The following is a 27,618-nucleotide window of genomic DNA, read 5'->3' on the forward strand; positions in this document are numbered from 1 at the left end:
TGGTAAGAGTTGTATGAGTCCCTAATAAAATGTAAAAGAAGAAAAGAGAAAAAATGATTAGGGCAAAGACTGTACAGATGTGCTTTATACAATTGATGTATGTATATATATGAACTGTGAAAAGAATTGTATGAGCCCCAATAAATTGTTAAAATTAAAAAAAAAAAAAAAAGAAAACTCGCCTGTCTATGGACGCCGCCCCAAAGCACGCCCAGCCCCTTTCATAGGTTTACAGGATCGTCTGCGCTCTGGTCGGAACACTCTGCTCATCTTCAGTGAACTCCGGTTGATGCTGAGCTCTGGAAAGGCACACTGCCGCAGCTGAAAGCTCACATGTTTGCTCTCCATGTTCGAGGAGGTCTGCAAGTCCATGGCTGTGGTTTCCCCTCGTTCTAAATCACTCTCCCAGGGATGCAGTTCAAGAAATACCTTTTGGGCAGGTGTTTGTTTTCCCAAGCAGCCGTGGCTCGCATTTTGATTTCGCGTGTTTTCCGTCCATCCCAAGTGGGAAGGTGCCAAGGGTGGTGTGCACAATGCAGCCGCTGTCTGTGGCAATTCTGGCCGGGGTGTGTTGTGCTATATTGGTACATTCAATAGGAAAACAACCAAGTTCTTGAAATTCTGTCCTTTGAACATTGAAAGAGACCTTTGTGGGGGCAAGGTCAGGCGGGCCATGGGGCCAAAAGGGAGGAGCTTCCCTCTTCATTATCTACCGTAAACGGAGGAGAGGGAAGAGAGCCATCCACTGGCCGGTGGGTCAGAGTTGACTGCAGGGCGGATGCTGGGTGCTCTCCGATGCACGTGAATCTGAATTCTTTGTGGCTGCTGCCGTGTCAGTGTGAGCAGCCTGTGTCTTTTACACAGCGGCCCAGGTCAGCTGATTTCACAGCCGTCCCGATGGGCAGCCTCCCAGACCCACCCCACCCCAAGTCCCGGGGCAATCCAGGGCTGCTGGGACCGATCTCAGAGTTCAGGCCAGGCCAGGAAGCTCGAGATATGTTCTGGGAGTTGGAGAGGCAGCTGCTGGCCAGATGGATGTGGATGCAGACGGAGAGGCCGCCGTGGCTTGCTGTTCGTGTTTGGAGAGTCGGCTGTGTCGCCCCTCGCCGGCCGAGCGTGGGCCTGCAACTGGCCACCCTCTGTTGACTGTCTCTGTTGAGTGTGCTTCCCAAGGCACACACCAATTTAAAGAAAGCCTCCGGGCACACCCCCCATCCAGTCCACGCCTTTTCTTCCTCACCTCCCTCCCTCTGGTCTCTAGCTGGCATTGTTTGTTTGTTTGTTTGTTTGTTTTACGCTGCTACTGTTATTTCCCATCAGCTTAGTTTTCTGGAAAATACTTTGTTATCCTTAACCTGTTACTCTCTCACGTTGCTTTCTCCGGGGAGTAGAAGTGAAGATGGAGCTCAGTATGAAAATGCTTGCTGGCTGCATCGTCCGTAACAGGTGGATGGGAGAGGCTGGCCACGTGCTGCCCTCCTGCCAGAGTGGGTGCATCAGCCACCGGGGCACTGAGCAGAGGTTACCCACGAGAGGAGGCCTCTTCCCGCGGTCCCGCCGCCACGCTCTTCTTTAGCCAGTGCAGGGCTGCGGAGCCTTGGTGCTGTGAGGACACTGTTAGCTAATCATTCCAGGCGTCAACATGACCATCCGTCTGCTGTGGTTTGTCAAACACTAATGAACTCACCCGTAGTGTGACGGCTGGAACCATTTCTCTCTGGTGAGGCCTGTGAGGTTAGCTGGTATTGATGATCTCACGGGCCTAATGCAGCCCAAGGACCTGATGTTCTCCTCCCCCAATCTAGTCCAGTGTCTCGGATTATTGGCTCAGTGATCCATTGAAAAAGTAGGGTGAAAGAATACAAGCCGGGTGCACGCCTTTACCTGATGGTAAAACCACACGGTGCTCACTTGCATGGTCTGAGTGCCTGCCTCTTGGTCTCTGTACGGGCTCCCCCCACTGAAGTGCCCTCCAACGCCAGGGCAGCCTTCACTGAGATGGATTGACACGACAGCCACCACTGGGGGCTCCAACACAGCGACCGTGTGGGTAGTGTTGAGCCAGTCCTGTTACACACAAGGCTGTCATGAGAAGAAACGCACCGTATGCCAACCATAATGCAGGGTGGAAATGGCCAGGCCCTGTACCGCTCTGCCTTGCTCGCTCCTTAGCCAGGAATTCCACCGAAGAGCACCCCTCCGCTTCACAGCCAAGATGGGTTTGAGCTACCTCCACTCCTCGCCCTCTGGGCAGCGAGGCCCTTCTTGAAGTTGGGGGTGGGGGGGGAGAGGAGCTACTCTTGTTGGCAACAGGATTTCTGTCTGCCGGTCACCACCACCTGACAGCAAGTTGTCTTCCAATCCATGGACCAACGGCTAAGGTGTTAGGACGCATGTTGCTTATAGCCAGAAGGGAAGTGCAGCCTTTGAGGACCGTCAGGACTGAGGGAGAGGTCTCTGGTCCTCTGGGGAAGGACAGCATCATAGCGCACAGCTACAGGGAGCCACTGTGATGGTGCACCTGAAGGGAGAGGCCAGTGGTGTGGGGGAGGGGGCACACTCCCCATGTCTGCTATTTCTCTTGGCTTCGGCTGAACCAGGGGGGCTGGCTATGTTCCCTTAGCCCTCTTGACTCTCGGTCAGCGGTTCTCAACCTGGGGGTCGAATGACCCTTTCACAGGGGTCGCCCAATTCATAACAGTAGCAAAATGACAGTGATGAAGTAGCAACGAAAATAATGTTATGGTTGGGGGGGGGTCACCACACCATGAGGAACTGAATGAAAGGGTCGCGGCATGAGGACAGTTGAGAACCACTGCCCTGGGTGATTTGAGGAAGGTGAGTCCTAGCACTGTCTTCAGTTTCCCAGAAGCCTTTGCGATGGACTGTAGCCTCTTTCCTCCATGTGGAGTTGTTCAAGGAGTGAAATAAAATACGCAACTGAAACAGCTGGCCACCCACCTGGCATTTTGTAGATGTCAATAGCTGTTAGCATGGAGAGGTAGAGTAGGACAGCGGTGGCTTCCACCACGTCCTAAGGAAGCATTCCCAACCCAACCTGTTGAGGTCAAGTTTATGCCAACTCATGGTGACCCCTCCCCAACCCACCCCCCCACCCCAGGCCTGTCTGGGCTTTCCTGAAAATGCCTCTTGTTTTCCCTGAGGCCCTTTACTTAGGCGTGTGGAACAGATTCTGGGTACTACCAAGTCACTGCAGTGGAGTCCTTCATGGTGCTAACGGAAGAAGGGGTCAAACAGGGGCTCGTAGGCCTACTTTGACTGCTAGAAGTTTCAGCCCAAATGGGAACTCCCCTGGGTGAACTGGACTGCACCCCAGACACACCGGTCACCCGAGGACTTAGTCCCTGAAACACAGGGTGTCCGAGGTAGAAGACGGCAGTGCCGAGAGCGGTGCACTGTTGGCTGGTGAACAAACACGGTCTGGGTGCATCAACGCACTGTGTGCTGTATTAAGACACGTGATATCCCGGCAACCCTGGGACGGCCCTTCTGTTATATTCTGTGTATGCTTGTTGACATTGGAGTGCGTCTCGGAGGTGCATCGCCACAGGGGCTCACCCTCTTGAAGCTGTGTTATTTGTTTCTCTATTTTTTGGTGAATGAAACCCAGGGATGTTGAGCCTACAGGGAAAGAAAATCTAACAAGGGTTTGGGGGAGTGGAGGAGACAGAGGGAGCTGATGTCAACAAGTCCAGGAAGGAAACGTGTGCCATGGAAAACATGTATGAGGATGCAAGGAATTGTACAGTTGTGTTTGACATGGCTGAACCGTGCAACAATATGACACGTATTGGCTCCCAAATTCTAGCAAATTAATTTTTAACAAATGAATGAATGAATGGATCGATCGATCCAGGAATGGGTTTGGGGCTCGCACTAAATCCCAGCCCCAACTTAGGAACAATCAGTTCTTACATTATGACCCTGCTCGATGTTCACCTTCATGATCACTGAAGATAAGGGTGCTACATCAGAGTGTGGTGAGGATGGTGCCCAGCTCTCAATCGGAAGTGTCTGAATTGGTGAGATGGTGCCCAGCTCTCAATCGGAAGTGTCTGGGGTCTCAAAGGCTTGTATTCATTCAGACAAGGAGCCTTCTAAGCAAAGAGTCAACTAAGTCCACAGGAAGAAGCACACCAGCTTGTGTGATCCAAAGATGACAGTTACAAAGTTTGAACATGGTGAGGAGCATCATTAAGCACACACAATCTGTGGAGGGCTCTGTGGGACAGAGGGAGCCTACGCCCCATCTGCAGAGTGTCCGGTCAGACAGAGCCACTGACAGATCCGCTCCAGCCACAGGCCAGAGTCTGGGACAGCCTTACTGTCAGGCAGCGGCCATTGTAATCTTGATGATGCTGGCTCAGACTCGATGCTTGGCCAGTCGGCCACCCTATAGACTCCACCTGAATTTGTTCTGGGTGCAAGTATCGCTTACTGGTTCCGTGACAGAAACTTGTTCCCGGCTGTTTTGTTGTCGTTGGGGTCTTTTTCTTCTTACACATCATTAGCATTTTTGTCTGTGCACTATTGTGCTTTTACTCTTACCACCTTAGTGCGAGTTTGGATTTTATTGTTTTCTGTTGAGTCTCCCAGCTGTGAAGCACAGGAGGAGTGGATGCCTAATGAGAATAACCGAGATAAAGGATTATAGGAAATACAGAGGGGCGGGGGGATTCCAGGAGTAACTAATGAAGATGGCGGCGGGGGGGGGGGCACTAGAATGGACTGTGATTGCATAAGTCATCTTAAAGGCTGTTTAACCATGGGGCGAGGGGCTCTACAATTGATGTGGGGGTGATTTCACAATTCTCCTTGGTATGATGGAACTATTGGAGTATATGATATATAAGGTGCTTGCCAATAAAACTTTCAAGAAAGAAGCAAGTATCTGTAGCGTTTTTCTTGACCAACACCTGGTCTTCATATGAAAAGAGGCCAGGTGGCGGTGTGGCTGCTACCCCAAGTCAACTCCACAGCAGCTCGAGGAGGTGAAAACTCAATGCTTTCTGCTCCTGCTATGTGTGAGGAGATCAAGAGACACGTTGCACTGGGTGAATCTGCTGCACAAGACCTCTCTTGTTGAAAAGCAAGGATGTTACTTTGAGGACTAAGGTGTACCTGATCCAAGCCGTGGTATTTTTTTAAATTTAATATATCATTTTATTGGGGGCTCTTACAATTCTTATAACAGCCCATGTATCCATCGAATCAAGCACATTTGTATCTCTGTTGCCATCGTACTTTTCAAAACATTTTCTTTCTCTTTGGACCCTTGGTATCGGCTCCTCTTTTTTCCTTCCTCCCTAACCCTCCCACTCTTGTGAACCCTTGATAAATTATAAATTATTGCTTTCGTATCTTCTACCGCCCATTGTCTGCCCTCACCCATGTTCATCACCCTGGAGTTGGAGAGCTATACGTCCATCATTGCCATGATATTTTCCGTTCTTGGTATGCATGTGAAAGTTAAACACTAAATAAGGAAGACCAAAGAATCAGTGCATTTACACGATGGTACTGGTGAAGAACATTGACAGTATCGAGAACTGCCAAAAGAACAAACAAATCTGCCTTAACAGAAGTACAACCAGAGCGCTCCCTACGGGCAAGCATGACAAGATGTCATTCCCGTCCATGTCCCTGGGGAAGGACCTCAGGTTTGGTAGAGTGGAAGGGCCATGAACAAAGAGGAAGACCGTCAAGGAGATGGATTGACACGGGGGCCGCAACAAGGGACTCAAGCATGGGAGCGATCGTGAGGATGGCGCAGGACCAGGCAGTTTTGGGGGTGTTTTTATTTTTTTTTTTCAGGGAAAACAACCAACAAGCCCAACTCCTTTGGAGAAACCTTGATTGGAGAAGGGCGGTCACAAACCTTAGCAAGTCATCCTGCGGGAAGATGAACAGCTTGTGGCGGATGATGGGACCTGCCCGGCTCTATAGGGCCTGGTGGAGCCTCGCTGAAGAAATTAAAAGATAATCGGATGTTTTTTTTTTTTAATCATCAGGTCTGTTGGCGGAAGCGGTGTGGTAGAGCAGTGCGAGGCCCGTTGTTGGCCAGAGCATGGTGGCAGGGGTGTGGTCGTGGTGCAGATTCTTAAATCTCTCCTCTGCTGCTTTGCCAACCGTGAAGGCAAGTGGGAAAGGATGGGAGCTGTTCTGACATAAGTGAAAGCAGGCTTGGAAACGAGGGAGGGCCGGCTCCGGCCCCGCCGGTGGAGCAGACACTGGAAGGATTGAGGCGAGCTGAGAAATTGGTTCAAGATGGAGCTGGAGCTGCTTGAAAGAGGAGGCCCTGGGGGACACACATTCCGTCCATGTCTGCATCTGTGCGAGCGGCAGCGGGGGTGAGCGCAGCACGGACCCGTCAGAGTCTCCCCGTTTCTAGGGTCACCTCTGGGAAGGGGGAGGGATGGCCACCTTCCAGGGGGGACACTTTGAGCTTGGGGATCACTGGCTGGTTTGAATCCTCTGATTGAAGATTGGGCTCATTTGGGGGCCCATCTAACTAGCTCCAGCTTAGGGCCACCCTGTGTGTGTCGGGCGTGGAGCTGTGCATTGAGGGGTTTCCGATTTTTTTTTCTGAAGTAGATTGATCGCCAGACTTTTGTTATGAGGCACCTTCAAGTGGACTCAAACCTGCAAACTTTGATTTGGCAACCAAGCACATGACCCATTGGTACCACCCAGGGTGGCTCACGGAAATCAGGCCCAGTGCTGTCGGGTTGATTCCAACTCATAATGACCTGAGAGGACAGGATCGACCTGCCCCTGTGGGTTTCTGAGATGATGCTGGGTTCAAACTGCTGGCCCTGCAGTGAGCACCCCGACTCCTAGCCCACGATGCCAACAGCAGGGTTCTCCTTTGGGTATAGAAAGGAAAAAGGGAGAATGTATGTTTTACTAACTGCATATTGTCAGAAGAGACCAGTCCCTGAAGGACATCGTGCTTGAAAAAGTAGAAGGAAGGGCAGTGACAAAGAGGAAGGCCCTCCATGAGATGGTAGGCTTAGCGCATTGGTTGCAAGCATGGGCCCAAGAATCAGAACCATTGTAAAGCTGGAACAGGACCGGACAGTGGTGCATTCCCTGTGCACAAGGTCATTCTGGGTCAGAACAGCTCGATGGCACCTGTCGGCAACAACAACTTCAGTAACTCCCAGCAGCTTCCACTGTGGGAGAAGAAATAGGGGAGATGTGGCCGACACTAGGGAATTAAATTCTCATGCTGGCTCTGACATGTTTTTCCAGGGCTTTGTGGCCCTAAAGTTAGAAAGTAAATTGGGCATAGTCTCTTGGACCTGGTCTGACATCAGTTACCCGTGAGCCTTGCTAGCAGGCTCTCATTCTCAGCAAGGACAAGGGCATGGGAGGTCGCTTGGCTGGGCACCCATCAAGCCAAAACTTGAGTTAGGGGGAGGTGGGTAGCATGCCCTGGGACTCACTGGGGTCATATCCGAGTAGAAGACCTCTATGGTGGGAAGTATGTGTCTGGTCCAAGGACAGGGCATTGTGGGGGCGGGGATGGTGGCATAGAAACGTTAGTAGCACACGATCCCAAGGACGACAGATGGGACTCAAGTCGATTCTGATACCGTGTCCTGGAAAAAATGAAGTGCAGCTGACATCGAGATCACATGGATGTGTTCATTCATAATGCATATCCTTTGCTGGATATGAGGGCGGTGGTCATTCAAGGGTAGAGTTCTTGCTCCATCCAGGAGAACTGAGTTCAGTCCTAGCCAAGGCACTTCACGGCACAGCCACCGGTGGAAGCTTGAGCGTGGCTGTGCTAGTGAAAAGGTTTACCACTAAACTTTTGGACTAAAACAGACAAAATTGAAAGTCCTGGACATCTGGAGACTAACTGGGTTGTGTGCATGAAATTTTGAAATGGTTGATGGTGGCATGGGGACAGTGGGAAGAATGTAGGAGACCATTGGAGTGCAGTCACGGAGCCAACTTCCAGAATTGGCGTGCCTGGTGTGTGTGTTCATTCGAGGGGAAGACACGAGGAGTGAGCGGACAGAACGGGTGGAAGGGCCTTGGGGGGCGCAGCAGTTGGTACCCAGCTACTAATTGAAAGTTGCTGGGTTGAACCCACCGGTAGTTCTGTGGGAGAGACCCCTGGCTGTTTGCTTCTGCCAGGATGACATCCTAGAAAACCCAATGGGGCAGTTTTGCCCTGTGGGTTTGGTGTTCGGGAGTCACAACAGGGAGGCCAACGAAAGATGGATGAGGTTCTTGGAGGGCCCTGGGCCTAACGCCTCAGGCCAAGTAAGCTGGAGGGACGTGAGAAAGATACCATCAAAGGGGCAGGTTATGGCAAGCCGGGATTTTGTCGGAATGAGTAGTTGGGAGGGCCAGGGAAGGAACTCATGCCTGGTGACTACGTGCCTAGTCAAAAGGAGTCACTTGTAAGAAGGAAGAGGTGAAAGACATCTTGTTTGACTCCACTGATAGGATTTATATCCAGCATCCTAACGCCCAGAGAAAGTAACAGAGGCCACACAGGACGGGCAGGAGTAAGTGGGCATGAACTATCCTCTTGAGGTGACGAAAATGGATAACTGACTTGTGCAGGGTGGCACAGCCTGGCCAGTGTACTAAAGATCAGTGAATTTTTGCACTTGAAATGGGTGAGTGACAGGATATACCAAATGTGCCTCCTAAACTTGGTTTTCAACAAAGAAGTTTATGGTTTATAATAGATGGGATCTTCTCAAGAACCATTCTCCTCTCCCCCATCTCTTCCTCGCCCCCTCCTCCTCATTTTAATGGAATGAAGCATATATTTTATTTTGAAAATAAATTTAGAGAATCTTTTTTATTTTAATCATTTTATTGGGGGCTCTTACATCTCTTAACACAGTCTACCTATCAATTGTATCAAGCACATTTCTACCTATATTGCCATCATTTTCAAAATATTGTCTTTCTACTTGAGCCCTTGGTATCAGCTCTACTTTCTTCTCTTCCCTCCCAGACCCTCTCACCCTCATGAACTCTTGATAATTTGTAAATTATTATTTTGTCATATCATACACTGTTGGCTGTCTTCACCCACGTTTCTGTTGTTCACCCCCCTGGGGTGGGGGGTTTGAACGTCAACCATTGATTTCAGCTCCCCCTGTCTCCCTTATCCCACCACCTTCCCCCTACCCTCCTGGCATCGCTACTCTCATTATTGATCCATTCTTTACAAGAGCCCTGGTAACGTCATAGATTGAACACTGAGCGATTAACCACAAGTTTAAGGTTAGCATTTCGAACCCACCACCTACTCCTCTGGAGAAAACGAGGGTGTCGACTACCGTAAAATGCAACATCTTGGGAACCTTAAAAAGGCAGTCCTATTCTGTTTTCTAGGGTCACCAAGAGTACCTAACAACCCAAAATTCATTTATTGCAGTTGAGTTGATTCCGACTCATACCAGCCCTGTAGGGTGGCATAGAACTGCCCTCTTTCTCCCAAGGAGCAGCTGCTGGATGATTCGAACAGCTGTCCTTGTGGTGATCAGCTCAGTGAGTAACCCGCTCTGCCAGCAGGGCTCCCATAAAGAATGGTCAATGAGAAGAACCTGTCTCTTACAGACTTGCAGCTTATACACGTAGGTTTGAAAAAAGACAAGTCACTGCTGAGAAGTTTGGTCTGACAAGTCACCCCTGGAGGAACCTTGGGGGCACTGTGGTTAAAGCTGCCAACCAAAGGTCAGCAGTTTGAACCCACCAGCCGCTCCACAGGAAAAGGGTGTGGTGGCCAGCTTCTAAAGAGTCCCACCACCCAAAACAGATGGCTTTACCCCCCTCACTCCTGCACATTCACGTAACGAAGGATAGCCAGTCCTTGGGAGAGTGAAACCACAGACATAGACATAGGGGCTGGCATTGCGGGTGCCCGCAATTCACTCCATCATGGAGGCCGACGCGCGCAAGTGCATCAGAACGCTCATAGAATCCGGGAATAAAACTGACTTTCAGACTCTTTTTCGTAGACTTCTGCCTCTGATTGATTGAGCGTCCATTTCTATGGCTTGAGCAAAGAGCTGCTAACCACAAAGCCGCAGTTTCTATGGATACTCAGTATTGGTGTGAGATACAGCTCGCAATCCCTGGTGCCAAGAATAAAATATCGAGCTCTTTTTTGTAAATCTGTCATTGGGAAGACCAGTTACAAATTAGGCTATTTTGTATATTGTTCTGTACACTTGGAGAACTGTGACTTCACTCTATTAACCAACCCGTGCGTTTGCTGACCACAGCCTACAGCAGCTGGAAGAAGACAGATCTCTGGGTCAAAGGGAAGGTGGCGGAGGACAGTGGGAGCCCCACATCCACCTGCAGAGGTCGCCCCTCTGGCCACAGTGGAGGGACACTAGCAGCTTTACTCTCAGACAGAGATCATTGGACACTTGATGACGGTGGGTGGAACGACAACAGAATATGACATCCCTCTTGACCCATCCCAAATTTTCTCTGGGGAATATTTCTTGCTTGTTCCAAGATAGAAATTTGCTCTCTGGCTTATTTTAATATTGCCAGTGGTATTTTCTTTCTTCCTTAAAATTTTTTTCCTATTTGTTATTGTTTCTGCTAGGTTTCCCGGTTTATGAAGCACAGGAAGAGCGGATGCATAGAGACATGACTGACGGCGGGGCAAGGGGGGGAGGGTGAGGGGAATTGAGTACATAAAGAATACAGGAGCGGGGAGGGAGCACTAGAACGGACTGTGGTGATGTATATACAAACTTTTAAGAAACAAACATGGAAATACATGCTGTGTGAATTTCAAATCAATAAAACTATTCGGAACACAAAAGTTTCCTGGGTCAGAGAGGAAAGACGTGTTAGGCACAGCAGTGGCTAGTGCAGTGCCTCCAGCATTTTTATACCCAGGCCTCCAAACCCCAATAACCTCAGGACAGCATGAACTCCCTCGAGGGGAGAGGTGTGTCTGCCAAGCTGTGGGGTGGCCCCGAGCTTGGGTAGCCGATCTTTTGGATTGCATTGAATGTCTAATGGTGTGTCGTAGAGCAGAGGCTAAAGATTCTTGTGATAAATACCTACCCCGATTCTTCAGTCTGAACCTATGTCCCCCAATTCACATCTTCTGGGGAAAATCTTAACAAGACGCACCATTAGAGTATGTGTTAACACCCATCCCCTCCTGTAGATGAACTGGCTCCAGGCCCCAGGGAGAAAGAAGAGCCTGACTCCACCGAGGTGAGGTGTGGAGGGGAGAGGTCATTTATAGTGACTGCCCCAACAGCACTCTGCAAGTCCCTTCTGCTCCTACGCCCAGCCCCTGGCCGGTTTCCACAGCCTCGTGAGGGCTTATACCCCATCTTCCTGCATCTCGTCAAAGCTAAGCCTCCCCTGCACTTGTACGAGCAAAAGAGCTGATAGATCCATCTTCCAAAGAGGCTTCCTTAGTGCCCAAGGGCTGTAGACACACTTAGCAGCTTAATACTCAGCCAGGACCCCACCAAAGGGAGGATTGGTGTACATGTAGGAAGTGTAGACCCTGTGCAGCTAGGACGCCAGGTTAAGAGAGCCTGCCCTTGGGGAGCCTCTGACTCTGGAAGGAGCATTCCGACACCCCTCTTGGGGAGCTGTCCAAACTCGCCTCCCCCGGTTTCCCAGTGAAGAAGCCCGCAGTTGTCATGGCTGGGAAATGAATCTGTCTGTACGTGTCACTTCCTCTCCACCTATTATTCTCTGGGAGCCTGGAGATTGACCGCTGCAGGCAGCCCTCTGGATTAATTAGGCGCAGCAGGTTTTCAAAGGACCACAAACAGCTTCTGAGCTCCCCACTGCTTCTGAGGCTGGAGAAAATCATAGGCAAGAACAATTGATCTCCCCTTGTCCTGTGTGTGAGACAGGGAGACTGCTAGCAGCCAGCCCTGTTCTGCAGAACTCAGAATCTGTCATCATCCCTCCTCTTGTGCCTGTGGCCCGGGCGTCCGTGCGGAGGACCTGACGTGGTCAGATAAAGCAGGGCTGTCTCTGGGTCACAGGTCTGGCTCCCAGAATCCTTTCAGGTGCTCACTGAGTTGTGCACTGTTTTCATGGCCTTTGGGGGTTCCTGGTGGTACAGACAGGGAAGTGCACAGCTGCTGACCAAAGGTTGGAGGTTTGAGTCCACACGAAAGCAGCAGAAATCTTTGAACCAAAAAATCCGTTCTCGAGAACCCAATAGGGCACCGTTCTTACTCTGATGTCCACGGGGTGGGGGGTGGGGTCCATGAGCCGTGGCAGCTGGTATGGTCACTCAGGCTAGTGCTCCGTGGTGGCAGCCCATGGTTCCGCTTGGCACCATGCTTCTAAGCATTCACGCTGTGTACCAGGCATCGGTAATCTGGGTGAAAGTCCAAGGAGATTTCCAGAGCCACCTGGACATGGCTGCTTCCAAGTGATTTTGCAAAGCAGTCAAGAATGCCAAAGTCATTCAGCTGCCTCCAGCACTCTCTTGTAGAATCAGGCCAGCCGTTGGTAAGTAAGGTTTGTCTCCACCTTCTGCCCGCCTCCCTGTCGCTGCCCGTCTCTTAGTGCCTGCTCTCCCAGCTTTCTCGTCCCATCAACTCTCAAACACAGACTTGCCACTCCGTAGGAGGCAGAGGAGATCCGCCCCTGTGGGTTTCTGAGACTAACTCTTGACAGGAGCAGAAAGTTTTCTCTTCCTTTCAAGGAGTGCCTAGTGGATTTGAACTGTGGGTCTAGCAGTCAGTAGCCCAATGCATTACTCCCTGTGCCACCCAACCTCACCTGGCAACCCCTTCCCAAGGCTCTTATCCCTGGGGAGCCCAGACCCCAGAATGAGGACAGAGCCTCGAAGAACAGAGGCAATGCTCAAAACTGTCTTCGGTACAAAGCACTTTTAGGGAAAAGAAGTGGGTGGGAGGGGAGTGGTGAGCGAGGGCACATGAGGACACGAGCGAGCTTTGGGCTAGACTTCTGGATGGGCTGGTCTTTCCTTGTTTACTCGAAGGTCACCCTGGGGTCATCACCCTCAGATCCATTTAAATCATATGGCCGGGACAGTTTCACATCCAGAGGAAATATGGGAGGCGTCAAAACCGTATGACCAAGAAGCTACTGAATGGCCACTCACAGACCTGTCGCTTAGGGACCCTTCTATCTCTCTAAGTCAGGTGCTGCTATTCCTTTTTTTTCCTGGAGTTCCAACCTGGAGGTGCAAAGGTTCCGATGCCGGGGGAGAACCTTACTGAACAGAACAAACTTGGAGGAAAGAGCCAGATGGGAAGGTACTGGAACAGTTCATTAAACCATTGAAGTACAAATGGAGCGGGGAGAGACGCTGGAGGTGATTTGAAGGATTTTGTCAAATGACACCCCCCCTGCCTGAAAGTCCCTCGGCCAGCTTGCTGTGGTGCCCATAATTCATGCATACCCTTCAGGGCGGCCTTAGAAAGTACAATGTGTGGGCAGGAATGCCATCACCCGTCGGACAGCTCCCTGGAGGCGTCAGTGCTTACTGATGGCTCGGAGGCCAGGAGGGGATGGGGAGATGATGTTGACCTCAATATAAGCTCTTGGTTTTGCTGAGTGTGGCCCTGCCAAAGGAGCTACATTCTGCCCGGGTCACTGGCACCTTCGAAGGATCCTGGAGATTCCTGAGAGAAGGGTGGAAACAGCAAGGCTCATACACCCCGAATCTGTCGGGCAGGATCGTGGCACCCAGCCCACCGAGTTGCTCGGAGCCTGGTATGAAAGGCAGGATCCTCGGCAAAGAGATTTTAAATGGGTTGTCTTCTCCAGGTTAGGAACGCTGGTGGTGTGGTGGGTTATGCATTAGGCTGTTAACCTCAAGGTCAGCAGTTCGAAACCACCAGCTGCTCCTCGGGAGAAAGATTGAGGCTTTCTATTTACGTAAAGAGTTACAGTTTCGGGAACCCACAGAGGCCGTTCTACCCTGCTTGATGGCAGCGAGTTATGGTTGGGTTGGGTTCCCTCCCAGCGTAGATGGCCAGGATGCAGGGTGGCCTCTGTTGGGTTTGGTTGCTGTTTGAAGAGCGTTTTCTCTTGTTCCCTTTGACCCACGGCAGAAATTCAGAATGGTGCTGACTGCTAGGGAAGGGGAACGTATACCTTTGACCCAGAACATGGTCCATTTCCCACAGTCAGAGACTTCTGCTTCTCTCGCCTGTGGCCTGAAGAGTTCTCCTGAACCTCGCTGTCAGCATTGGCTCTGCTCCCTGGAGACCCCATGTAGAAGAGAAGGGCACACTGGTGGGTCTGGCACCGTCTCCCTGAGGGTGGGGATGTTTGAGTCCACGTGACAGCTGGTGTATAGTGAGTCCCTTCTAGCGCATTCCAACCCTGGGCTCTCCTCTCCCTGCAGTGTGGCCAGGGTGCTCGGCGTCATCCATGCAGCTGTCAATGGCTAACTTCGCAGCAGTGGGTTGCCCGGCCTTTCTTTCTCATCTGCCCACGTCTAGCAGCTCTGTCAGAATCTGCTCCCAGTCCCCTTCCGTCCGTGTATTGCACTGTGGCGGTTGCTGCCGTGCTGACCCACCAAGTCACCAACATAGTGGACAGGTTTCAGCAGAACTTCAGATTAAAACCGAGGTGACTGTGCCTGCTATTTAGGTGAAAGCTCATCATAACAGACAGGGACTTCCTTATTCTTAACCATAGCTAACTTGGGAGCACTGACAGTAGAGTGCTTGTGTGTTGGGCTCCCAATGACAAGCTCAGCTGTTTGAAACCGCCAGCCTGCTCTGCAGGAGAAAAAGGAGGCTTTCTAACCCCGGTGAAGAGTCTCAGTGCCCCACACGGGCAGCTCTGCTGTCTTAGGGGGCTGCTATGAGTCAGAATCAACTTGATGGCAGTAAGTTTGGGTGTTTGGATATACCTACCTCCCTTAGATCCATCATGATTCAGCCTCTCATTTGGAGAGCTTTCAAAAAAATTAAATACTTTTATTAGGGACTCTTACATCTCATCACAATCTGGAGTGCCTTTCTTAACGATGTTGATGATGGGCGATATTTGGGGTTCTCCAAACTCCTTCCCTTCATATGGATGTGAAAGTTGGACATCGAAGGAGGAAGACCAAGGTAGAATCGATGCATTTGCATTATGGTGCTACTGAGAAATATTGAATGTACCAAGGAATGCCAAAAGAACAGACGAGCCTGTCTTGGAAGAAGTACAGCCAGAATGCTCCTTAGAGGCAAGGATGGTGAGGCTTTGTCTCCCATACTGTGGGCGTGTTGTCAGGAAGACCAGTCCCTGGAGAAGGACACCATGCTTGGTAAATCAGAGGGGCAGCGACGGAGGACGGCCCTCAATGAGATGGGTTGACACAGTGGCTGCACCGATAGGCTCCAATATTAGAAGAATCGTAATGCTGACACAGGACCTGGCAGTGTGTCCTTCTGTTGTACATGGGGTCATAGTGGGACCAACTCGACAGCACCTAACAACAACAACAAAGGATAAAGTGGGAGAAGATGGTTGGTTATGACACTCGATTGGCATTGTATTCCCCGCACCTGGCAGTCGCAAGCACAGGGCAGGTACATTGGGTGGTTCTGTCCAGCGGGAAGAGAAGGACCTTTGAGACAGACCTCCTTCCCACACCCTCCCCGCCTCCCCACTCATCATGATGATGATGATATCCTGGGGAAGCGGACCTCAATGCCTGTATCAGCAGCCTTTCTTGCTAGGGAGGCAACATCGTGCATCTGCATGGTATCCTTGGAGAGGTGCCCGGGGTTTCGCTCATTGCAGGTGTGGGCAGCCTCGGGCCTTCTCTTTGTGGGTACTTGAAGGGCGGAAGCAGGTTAGGTTTGTGGGGGATTTGGTTGTTGACACTCTTGGCTTGGGAACTGGGATGTGTAGCACCTGGCACGGTGCCCAGCGTGAAGGCATTTCCCTGGGTTCTTCGGGGGCTGGTCCTGTCTTATCTTGGGTGGCACAAGCAGAGGGTCCAGCCCAGCCTGGCTTCCTGACTTTGAGCAAGTGTTTTCTTTGCTAAAACTTTAATGACCTAGTTCAGCATCCTGCTCGTTACCCACTTTACTTGATCCTCCGTTTTCTTGTTTTTCTTTAAAATCTGGAATCGTCACTGTGTGCTGGGCTTCCCAGGCACATCTCACTTCTATGATTTCCTGCTATTAAATAGTTGGCAGTCCTCAAAAGAATGAAACCGCACTGACCTCAACGCCCGTCTTCCCTCTACCAAGAGTCCAAATTCTACAGGCTACAGTGGCTGGTCGGCTCCATCTCCGGCAGCCTGCTTTGTCCCGGTCCCCCGTGTCTATGCCCTTTCCACTTTGCCTGTGCGCTCTTTAATGCCCAGATTGGAATGCCAGAGATGACACTCCCTTATGCTGTGAGCGGCCACACCGGGATCATCATCCGAGAGCAACAGCATGTTTCATACAGCGTGTTTGCCGTTGTTTATGTAGCCGTTGCCCTCTTAATGACTGCCACCCCCACCATCCTACCCGCCATTCATTAGCGTGTTGGTTCGTGTTTTCACTCTAACTGCTATGGGGCAGCGGTTCCTACTGGTCTGCAGCTGTGAAGAACAGAACGTTCCATTTCTCCCAGTTCTTTCCCCACTCACCACCCTGGGGGCTGAAAGTATTGTTACAACAGAACCCTTACCAAGAGAGGAGTCCCTGGGTGGTGTCCGTGGTGAATGCTCTTGGCGATTCACTGGAAGATGGGAGATTCGAGGCCACCACCGGGATGTGATTCCAAAGGAAAGCCTGGTGATCTACTTCCCAAAAAGGGTGCCGTGGGAAATGTGGGGCGCAGTTGTGCCCTAACACCCTCAGGATCGCCTTGAGGGGGAGTGGACTTGGTGGCAACTGGTTCATTGCTCTGAATGGGAACCCAGCATAATTAGGATACAAGAAATTGTCGAGAGTGCAACTTGTTGTTGCTTTGTTTTCTAAAGATACCGTAGGATGTTGGTGTTACGTGACGCTGGGTTGGCTTCAACTCATTGTAACCCCTTATGTACGACAGAATGACACACTGCCCTGTCTGCCACAGCCTCGCGATCGTTGCTGACTTTCAGCCCATGATTCCAACCACTGTCGATCCGTCTCAGTGAGCGTCTGCCTTTTTTCAGTGACCCTCCACTCTACAAGAACGAGGTCTATCCCCAGGGACTGGCCTCTCCTGAGAAGATGTTCAAAGTACACGTGATGAGTAGCGCTGTACATGGGAAATCCTCTTCCAACCCCCTATCCTTGGGGACATTTGTTACTATTTACTGCTTCATAGGTTTGCTTGAGGGTTTTCTGTTTTGTTTGTTTTTGTTATTTTTAGTGTCAACTTTAGATAGCTTCAAAGAATAAGTTGAATGGTAAGCATCTTTAGGAAGTTGAGCGCCTCATTGTAACCAAGTTTCTAATCGCCTGGGTCCCGTGGGGACCACGCGGAGGGGGGGTCCTCATGCTGCGTGGTTCAGGCTTTAACCCAGTGCTGCTGCTTTTTCATTGCAGTTACCTGGCTGAGCAGTGCTGGAATGGCGGCTTCATCTACCTGATCATGCTGCGTCGCTTCAAGCACAAAGTCCACTCTCCTTATAATGGCAACAGCAGCAACAGCTCTGAACCGGGAGAGGCGCCTACCTTGGAGCTGGGTGACCAGACAACGAAAAAGAGCAAGAGAACACGCAAGTTTGGGGTTATTTCCAGGCCTTCCACCCCTAAGGCCACTGAAGAACTGCAGAGCAGCCCTGGCGGTGAGCTAGACAATGCACCCACCTCAGAGCTGGACAATGGCCCAGGCCCTGATCTTGGGAATGGCCACGTCTTTGGGCTAGAGAATGGCCCAGATCCGCTCAAGGAGGTGGCGGGAGCCCTTCTAGAGAGATCCGAAGTGGACAGAGGGACAGAGCTATGCATTTCCAAGACTGCGGCCGCTCTGCCCACAAGTCATGACAAACGCCGCCTCTCAAAAGCGGGGAAGACAGACTGCCAATCCAGTGACTGCCTGGCACGGGTAAGGTTTGGTGGGGGAACATTCAAAGCCATAGTGTTTTGAAGTTTTCTGTTTGGGGTTTAGCAAATATATCGGACCTAAGCTTGCATTTCAAAGCCGCACATTCATTAAGATAAATGCATAGCCAGACAACGTAACAACAATGTCCAAGTTCTTTTATCCTACTTAAATCGAGAGCCCAGTTCAAGCGATCAGAAGTGGAAACCCCAGGCATTCTGTGGTTACCATTTGAGTCATATGAGACCCAGATAAAGGACGTGAGCAGCAGCATAATTCATCAGCTGCTGACACCAGTGGAATTGCGGCTGTTGGGCCCAGAATTCCGGTGGCAGTTAATAGCAGACATATCCCAGCCTCCGTATGCCTCAGGAAGGATGTCCCACAGGCAGGGAAGCATCTGCTTTTATCTTTACCAGTTCAAGAGAAGTGACATCGCCTTGGGGTCATGGGCACGACATTGCTGAATTCCAAGGAAGTTGGGAAACTTCACTGGCACCTGTGAGACTGTGCTGGCCAGAGGTGATGAATGGTTCCGATGTAGTGTGTTCTGAATAGCCACATGAACTTCTACCCTCAGATCTCCCGCCTGCTAACCCACCTTCTCTCATTAGAGGTACATTTCGTCAGAGTAGTCAGGGTCATTTTTAGAGTCTTCTTCCTATGGACTCCTCATGAAGCAAGAAGGTCTTACGTGCATGCTGTTAGTTGCATCTCTGGCTCAGGAAGCACCCTGTTAGGGTAAGGGGGGAAGGTGGCAAGTGGGCCGAGTCAGACAGGTATGTTGTTGTTGTCGTTCTTGTTGCTGTTAGGTGCCATCAAGTTGGTTCAGACTCATAGCAAATCCATGCACACCACAACGCACCCCGCCCCGTCTATGCCAGCCTCACAAGTGCTCATGTTTGATCTCATCGATGTAGTCACTGTGTCAACCTGCTTCAACCTTTTTTGCTGCCCCTCCACTTTAAGAAGCAGGATCTCCTTCTTTAAGGACTGGTCTCTCCTAACAACAGGTCCAAAGAACGTGAGACAAGGTGTTGCCATAACTGGCCTCTAAGGGGTATTCTGGCTGTACTTCTTCCAAGAAAAATGTATTTGTTCTTTTGGCAGTCCGTGTTCCTTTCGGTGTTCTTCATGAGCACCATCATGCAAATGCATCAGATTTCTCCAGTCTTCCTTATTCAGTGTCCAACTTTCACGTGCACCCGAGGCAATTGAAAATGACAAGGCTTGAGGCGGAGGCACCTTAGTCCTCAAAATCACGTCCTTGCTTTTCAGTACTTCCGAGAGGTTCCGGGCAGCAGCTTACCTGATGCAGCGCACTGTTTGATCTCTTGACTGTTGCTTCCAGGAGGGTCCATTGTGGATCCAAGCAAGATGAAATCCTTGACACCTTCGGTCTTTCCTCCATGTATCACCCCTTGTTCCTGTTGTGAGGATGTGGGTGGACTTTACATTGAGTTGTCATCCATCCTGAAGGCTGCAATCTTTTGTCTTCATCAGCAAGTGCTTCAAGTCCCCCTCTCTTCCCTTTCAACAAGCAAGGTTGTGTCATCTGCACATTGCAGGTTGTTAATAAGCCTTGCTCCAATCCTGATAACTGAATCTTCATATAATCCAGCTTCTCTGCTGCTCTCCTCAGCTACAGCTTGTCCGTTTGTTGTGCTGTGGTAATTTGTGTGTTGCCATGACACTGAACGTTTTGCCGCTGGTATTTCAAATACCAGCAGAGACACCCAAAGTGAACCGATTTCAGCAGAGCTTCCAGACTAAGATCAGACTACGAAGAAGGAATAGGCTATCCATGTCAGAGGAATTAGCCACTGAAAACCCTACAGATAGCATCAAAACATTGTCAGACAGGTGTCAAGTTCACCTTTACATGCTGGGAAATGTTGCTCAGAGAGAAGATGGTATCTGTTAAGGTTTGGTGTGTGTGTGAAGTCGATTCTGACTCACAGTGACCTTTTCGTACAGTAGAATTTCCCTATAGGGTTTCTTTGGCTGTAATCTTCATGGGTGCAGGACATCAAAGTCTCCGATGAGCCATCTAGTGGGTCCAACTGCCAAGTGCTTAATCACTGCACCACCAAGACTGCTTGAGAGCCCTTGTGGGTTGACGTCCACTCATGGTGCTCATCAAGAGCACTGATAATGCCACTTAGTGCATATTTCTGCCATTCTTAACTGATCTAGAAGCAAAATTGCTCCTCCTGCAAGAGATCACCTGCTTTCTTTCGTAGCCAGCTGAGCTTCCTAAAGCCTTATGGGGAGGAGACAGTTGTAGTGTTTGTTGCTGTAACATGTGCATAAATGAGAAGGAAAGTTTTTATTAATATCTCTATTAGTGGTTCTCTAGCAACTCAATGGACCTCAAGAAAGAGCAATTAGGTTCTCTTAAACTGGCATTCCATGATGCACACCTTCCCAACACGATTTGCTGAAGACAAAACAGGTGCATAAGTAAATGTGGTGAAGAAAGCTGATGGAGCCCGGCTATCAAAAGATACAGCATCTGGGGTCTTAAAGGCTTGAAAGAAAAAAAGGAAGAGCAGTTACAAGGACATAGATTTTGGCCCCAAACAAAATCCAAGGCAATATAATATTATAATGTGTTCCTTATCAGTGGATACCGTGTCTTGAGAAGCTTTTTTTCCCTTTCTGATGATTAGATTGGGAATATACAGGAAACGTAAGTGAATTCATAAATTGGTGGTCCAGAGTGTTGCCTCCCTTAGTCATTTTAGAAGTGTAATGTAAGTAAGCTGCCAGGAAAAGTCAACCCTTCCTGATCATCCAGAGAATAGGCTTTCATTTGGCTTAAGACACCGTGGAAATAACAGACTGATTTCAAAGAAGCCAGGTTTTTAAAGACTTCCTAGCTTCTAGTCTTCTTAAAAACCCTTAGAATACAATTGGATTTTCGGATTAGAGACTCTGGGGACCACACATGGCACAGTTGCCTTGCCCGGTTGTGGCGCTGAGGGTCAAGCATGCAAACAAGGGACACAGGTGACCCCTTTTTGGGGCCACACACCTCATTAGAAAGGAGAGAGTTGCAGGTAGGATTTGCATTCTTAGTAACTTTCAGCATCCCAACAGATGACTAGCCCAAGTCATACTGTGTGTTTTATAACTCGGACTGAGGCCACATGCCTTCTTAAGCCCTGATATTTCAGTACCCTTGGCTTCCACCCCCCGAAGTGCCTTCATCAGTGGATTTGCCCAGGAGCAACAGCACGTTGGCAAGAGGTCCGTCCCCACATTGGGGAGACATCCAAATTGGAGCCCAGTCTCGAGGCCTTCACAGGGGTTTACTTGGGGCCTTGTGGATTGGGCTGCCAGAAGCTGAGACCAAGATCACGCTGAAATGGAATTTCCAGCACAACACAACGTTCGCTAGACTTCTTAAGCCTTTGGAGGGGAGGGAAAGAGGGAATTCCATTCCACTTGACTAATGGGCGATGGAGCCTGCCAATGTTGTTCTGTCTCTGTTTTTATTGATGATTTGACCGAGCTACAAAGACGGAATAAATTACAGGAAAGCTTATAATGATCATTCAGATTTTCTTATAAAAAATGTGCTGGGCGATGGGAGGTTTTCAGCTACTTTTTCCTACACTTAATGTGTTCTATGAAAATATTACATTAAAATAAATGTTCCGTTTTTGCTTTTATATTCCCCTCTACCTCAGTGGCGCTCCAGGGAATGTGTTTACTTTTTTCTATTAAAAATCTGTGTGGTTCTACAAAACATGAATTATAATATGGTATCTAAACCAGCAGATTCATTAAAAAGTCATAAAATAGTTGGGTCTCACCTATCAACCCTAAGAAGCTCTCAGGACATAGGCAAGCAGCTTCAGGAAGAAGGTCAGGACTCTCCATTACCTGCTCGTAAGATCCTAACTCATCCAAGAGGGCACAGTGTTGCCCAGCCTGTGCAGTCTCGGCGTGTAGTTGTTGCTGTTTTTCTAATGCTGCCTGTGAAAACGAATCCCAACAGAATTGAGTCACACAGTATGAAGGAGGAGGAAAAAAAGGCTGCCATCAGCCACACCTCTCCACCGCCGCCGCACACTCATCAGTGGATGTGCCTTAGCTGGTGGTTGTGTGTCCCCGGCACATGTAGCCCTACCCCATGCCGCCTTCCGATGTGCACCGTCAGAGACCTCACCAAGATCAAGTCAGACCCGAATCTGCAGGAAAGGATAGAAACCGTGAGGCAGTAGTCCCAGCACAGCCCCTGGGGGGTCCCCGATGTCCTGCAAACAGAGACCATATGGAAACCATCAGAGGATGACTTTCTTCACCAGGGGGTGCCGTGGCCGCTGCGCACACTCAGACCTGCCTCCACGTCCACCTGGTGCCTTCGCCTCTCTCCGACGGCCTGTAAGAAGGCTCCATCCGCGAGCTCTCACCTCGTGCCTGAGACTCTTTATCTGCCCGCTGCACCGCCAAGCCCATGCTGGTGTTCTGGCTCTCACCAGCCCCAAATCGCAAAAGCCAGAAACCTGTGATTCACACAGGGAGACCAACTGCCCCACTTGTCTTACGATGTTTCCTGTTCCCACACAGACATGGCCTGGGGAAGCCCTCAGTCCTGGGCAAACCAGGACGGCTGGTCTTCCAAGAGTCAACTGAGCCGCTGCTCTTCCCCTCCCTCCATGTCTCGTCAGTCACCATGTTCTGCAGACTCTGGCTTCCTTTCAGGTCTCTGGGCATGCTCCCAGGGCCAGGCCACTTTGATGTGTCTCCTGCACACCGATAGCCATCTGTCAGTGTTTCTCACCGCTCTGTGAACATGCATCCACTGCCCCACCCTGCAACCATGGATGGGGCCTTTCTAAGGGGTAGATGCCTGTACACATTCACACATGCGCACACACGCACACAGATCAACTTAACCCCTCTTGGTGAACTCCACTTGCCTTTAGGGATGACCTCTCAACGCGGTGGTGGGCAGGTGTGACCCCTCTGTACCAAATCCCTGCTTAGCAGTCTCTCTCTGTCTCCTTGCTCTCGCCCTTGATTTGGATGGAATCAGCTATAGTTGATTTTTGGTTTTCCCAAAGCTAGGCTCTCTCAAAGGTGTGCGCCTTTGCAGCTGAATTCCCACTGCTTGGTTTCTTGTCCCCACAGCAGAGCTCAGCTTCTCCCTCTCCTGGGGGCCTAGCGCTGTGCTCTCCTTCTCTAGGAACCCCCCCACCCCCCGGAAGCCTCTCTTCGGGGTTGACACAATGCCCTCCACTCATCCTGCCAATCAGCAGATGAGCCATTTGGTCTCTGTCTCTTCCCCCAGTAGACTTTGAGGACGAAGGCGTTGTTTCTATCTCCCTGCTTGGTGCCTAGCATCTGTTGGTGTTCAATAGCTATGAAGGAATGCTAGAGACGCAGGGCTGGAGCCTGGTTCTTCCACTCCCGCTCTGTGGTCTTTGGCTGCCTGGTCCCTCTGCCAGGGTCCCGCTTCTCACCCGCACACTGAACTTTCAGGTCTGATGACCAAGGCGCTGCCAACTCTGACACGACGATCACACAGCTTCTCCCTTGCGGGGGGCGGGGGGGGGGCGAGTGTGTGTCAGAGAGGTCGTGCAAGAATGGCATTAAAAGATCACCAAGTTCTCCCACCAACTTTTTAAAATCGTTTTATTAGGGGCTCGTACAACTCTTATCCCAGTCCATACATACATCAATTGGGTAGAGCACATTTGTACATTCATTGCCCTCATCATTCTCAAAACATTTGCTCTCCACCTAAGCCCCCGGCATCAGCTCCTTGTTCCTCCCCATCCCCCTCCTCCCTCCCTTGTGAACCCTTGATAATTTATAAATTACTATTTTGTCATACCTTTCCCTGTCCGAGATCTCCCTTCACCCACTTCTCTGTTGTCTGTCCCCCAGGGAGGATGTTATATGTAGATCCTTGTAATCGCCCACCAACTTTTTAAGCACCCCCGTCCCCCCCATATTTCCTACTGATCATTCTAAGTAAGGAGGCCTAAGCAAGCAGGCTCAGAATAGCTTCGCAGCCAGAGAGCGTTTGCTGCCGTGAGCGTCCAGTCCGAGCGGTGCCGCCTCACTTTGGGAGCAAAGCGGCTGTTGTAAAAATTTTATGTTGGGCTCCAACTGAAAATGAGGTCATTCGCATGCTTCCGAGGCGTCTGCCTTGAACATTACCCCCACTGTTTTGGTAAATAAATCCTTTCATTTGCCTCAGCCAAGAGGTTCGTGTGTGAACTCCTGGCACCCCTCCCCGCCTACCCCCAAGTCATTGGCAGTTTATAGGAAGCTTGATAGTAGCCAGTGTTGCATGACTTGACTCTGCTCAGCAGGCCCTGAAAGTCTTACTGCCCTTTAAACCAAGGTAAAAATAAAAAACACATTCGCTCCAGGCTTCTGTCTAGACAGAGTCTGTTTCAGACCAGGTCATCTCTGCGACTGGATCAGTGTTCACACGCCGAGTCCCGCTAGCAGGCAGGTCTCCTGCCCCGGGAGCATCCTCCGGCCACTCTCGGAGACTGCTGAAGAGGCTGCAGACTAGCGGATGAACGATCTGGTTGCTAATTCAGCTGCAGGTAGGGAATGTTACTGTGGGCAAGACCGTGTTCTGGTTGCCAGAGACCGTGGCATATACAAGCCAGGCAAGGTTGCTTGTCCCGTGGCATTTACAGCAGGTGTCGTGAGGCGCCATCAAGCCAGCTCCAACTCGGCAGAAGGAAGGCCTGGCCCAGCCTGTGTCCTCCCCACCCCCTTGCTACATCGGCATCCATAGGTGCAACCAGCCTGGCAATTCAGCTTGTTGCAGGTCTTCCACAAGTGACCACAAGCCACTGGAACACGAACATACCCATCAGAATCCCACAGGATGCCAAGAAGTCCTTGGTTAGAAATGCACTGCAGACGTGAGCGAGTGACGGGCTCAGTGTTGCAGGCCGAGGGTTAGTTGGCAGAGCCTGTCAGGGAGACTCACGTGGAGGCGGTGCTTGCACTGTGGCCTCTGTGTCAGGAAAGGGCAGCCCTGTAGAGTCCGGGACAGAACCTCGCCGGAGTTGTTGTTCCGCGCTGTGAGGTCGGTTCCAATCCGTTCCAATTTGTGAACGCAAGGCACGAAGCGCTCTCCGCTCTGACGCCATCTTCACCATCACCGCTGTGTTCCAGCCCCTCGCTCCAGCCACCGTGTCAACCCTCTCGTTAAAGGACTTCCTCTCTCTTGCTGAGCCTCTGCTGGAGATGTCCTTCCCAGGGACGTTCTCTCCTGATAATGTGTACATGCGACAACGTCTTGACAGCCTTGCTTCTAGTGACCAGTCAGACGGAGGGTGTGTGTGTGTGTGTGTGTGTGTGTGTGTGTGTTGACATCCTTGCTTCCAATGACCAATCAGACAGGAGTGTGTGTGTGTGTGTGTGTGTTGAGCCAGAGGTAGGTACGTGGAAACTCTCAAGGAACCTTGATTTACACTCATCCATCAGGGATGTAGGTGGGAATACTTTGCCCGTGAACCGTGTTGCATGTTTCTTGTCACAAGTCCTATTTCTAAAAGCATTTTAAAAGTAAAAAGTGTCAAGTCTGGCCATGTCGCTGGTGGTCCTATTCTCTTTTTAAAAGGCAGATAGAAAAGGGAGAAAAATTGTAACAAAAAATAGTCATGGAAGGTGGGTAAGTTTTTTTTTTAACTTGTTGGCTGACGCTCAATCTGTCTTCTTGTTTCCGGACTCCAACAATGGCCCCCGGTGCTCTGCCTTCTGGGCGCTCCAGTTGGCCATACGGTCTCCCGTCTTGGAAGTACTGCTAGCTGCCCTCTGGGCGGCCACCCTGATCCTCCTTGGGAGCAGTGCAGTTGAGGGCCAGAGTCTGGTCCTGAATGGGGAAGAGAAAGGTGTTCCAGAGGTTAGAGGCAGTTGCCCCAAAGCCAGGGAGTTCAACGTGAGACGCCAGGGGGATGGAGGGTTTGCTGACAAGTTTACGAACTACTGTGGTAAGCCAGTGACTTCTGAAGTTACATTTGGCCAGACAGGCATCGTTGGTCTGTGGTCGGGCAGCGACGGCGGCGGTTAGTACCACGGTGGGCTGCCAGAGTCCTGGAGCCCCATCTTGTACTAGGAGCGGGGGGGATCCAGCAGGTCTCGGTCTGGAAGCCATTTCCCCAGACTGTCCTGTCAGGACGCATCAGGGAGTGCTCAGCATCTGGTTTCCTGTGATGGCAGGAGTTTCATTGTAGAACTTCAGATGTTCTAAATGCTTCGAATTCCTTCTCCTGAGCAGGCAGCTTGACTGGGCAGGTTGCCTGCTTCCAGGAGGATGATCACTTTGCCAGGGCTGGGCCTGGACCGTCCCTTTGGCCCTTCCCTGGTGGATGAAGAAAGCAGGCGGCGTTTCCTTTAGGACTGCGCCGTTACCTCTACCCGTGCCCCTTGAAATAAAAAGGAATGAGGGATGTGTGCTGAAGGCCCCAAATAAGTTGCTCTGGAAAGGTTTGCTTCCCGCTTCCTGAGCCGTTCAATGCTTCAGGAACTCAGACAGTTTTTACCGGACACACGTGTGTCCACAGTGTGAAGAAGGTTGTCAAATGGAGATTCCGCCGAAGCAGAAAGACGGCCAACCAGCAGAAGGCTTCGAGACCGGTGTGGCCTTCAGTGAAAGGATGGGTTTTTATAGAGGCTGGAGCATTTTGAATGGGTTTGAAGAATACCTGGCCCAATATCAAGAGCAGTCGATTATCCCCCCGCCCCGCCCCCCCCCCCACCAAAAAAAACAAAGGCATTAATTTTCTGTTTGGGCTTCTCCAACTAAAGGTCTTATTTGCATATTTTAAGTAAATGAGATTAAATTCAATATGATGTTTTCAACATATGTATGTGTGTACCAGCCTGTATAATGGAAAAGATGTGTGTTTCTACTCCCGTATGGAGTTGCAGTTCCAGAAATTCTACCTTGCCCTATACCGTTGTTAAGAGTTTGGTTTGAGTCTATAAGAGTGGTTCTCCACCTGTGGGTCAAATGACCCTTTCATGGGGGTGGCCAATTCACAACAGTAGCAAAATGACAGTTATGAAGTAGCAACGAAAATAATTTTGTGGTTGGGGTGTCACCACCACATGGGGACTGTATGAAAGGGCTGCAGCATTAGGGAGGTTGAGAACCGCCGGTCCATAAGGATAGGATAGTATGACTCTGTACAGGATGGGGCAGGGTTTGGTTCTGTTGTTCACAAGGTCCCTGAGAGTCGGAACTGACACAAACGCACCTAACAACACCAACAACACAGGATTACCTGTCAACGTGGGTGGGGGCGCTGCTGTGTCTGCTGGGTGTTTCTATAAATAGCTCTAGGAAGCCTAATGACAAGGCCGGAAGTATCAATAATCATCCTGCCCACAGAGGCAAGAAAGCAGGCGCTTGGGCATCAGGTGACTCGCAAATCTAGTGCCGATGAAAGCGCTGCGTGCAGTCTGCTGAGCCCAGGACTTCAGCTCTGCCTTTCATCTCTCTTCATTAATGAGGAGCTTGTTCGAGGAACCCGCACACCACCAGCGTTTCCACACACGGCAACAAAGCTTCGGGCCCAAGTTCCACGTCACATGGCCCTGCTCTGGGAACTTGGTGTTCTT

General features: G+C 50.5%; 1 protein-coding gene across 1 annotated transcript in view; it reads left to right on the forward strand.

Annotated features, from left to right (window-relative positions):
• The window catches only part of PDZD2 (PDZ domain containing 2), a 258,471-nt gene that overhangs the window by 130,138 nt on the left and 100,715 nt on the right, over positions 1–27,618 (forward strand). Inside the window, exon 2 of the mRNA XM_075542642.1 lies at positions 17,511–18,012. Coding sequence (XP_075398757.1) covers positions 17,511–18,012 — 502 coding nt within the window. The remainder of the gene's footprint in view (positions 1–17,510; positions 18,013–27,618) is intronic.

This window comes from Tenrec ecaudatus, chromosome 2 (assembly GCF_050624435.1).
Source record: "Tenrec ecaudatus isolate mTenEca1 chromosome 2, mTenEca1.hap1, whole genome shotgun sequence".
NCBI classification, from domain to species: Eukaryota; Metazoa; Chordata; class Mammalia; order Afrosoricida; family Tenrecidae; genus Tenrec; species Tenrec ecaudatus.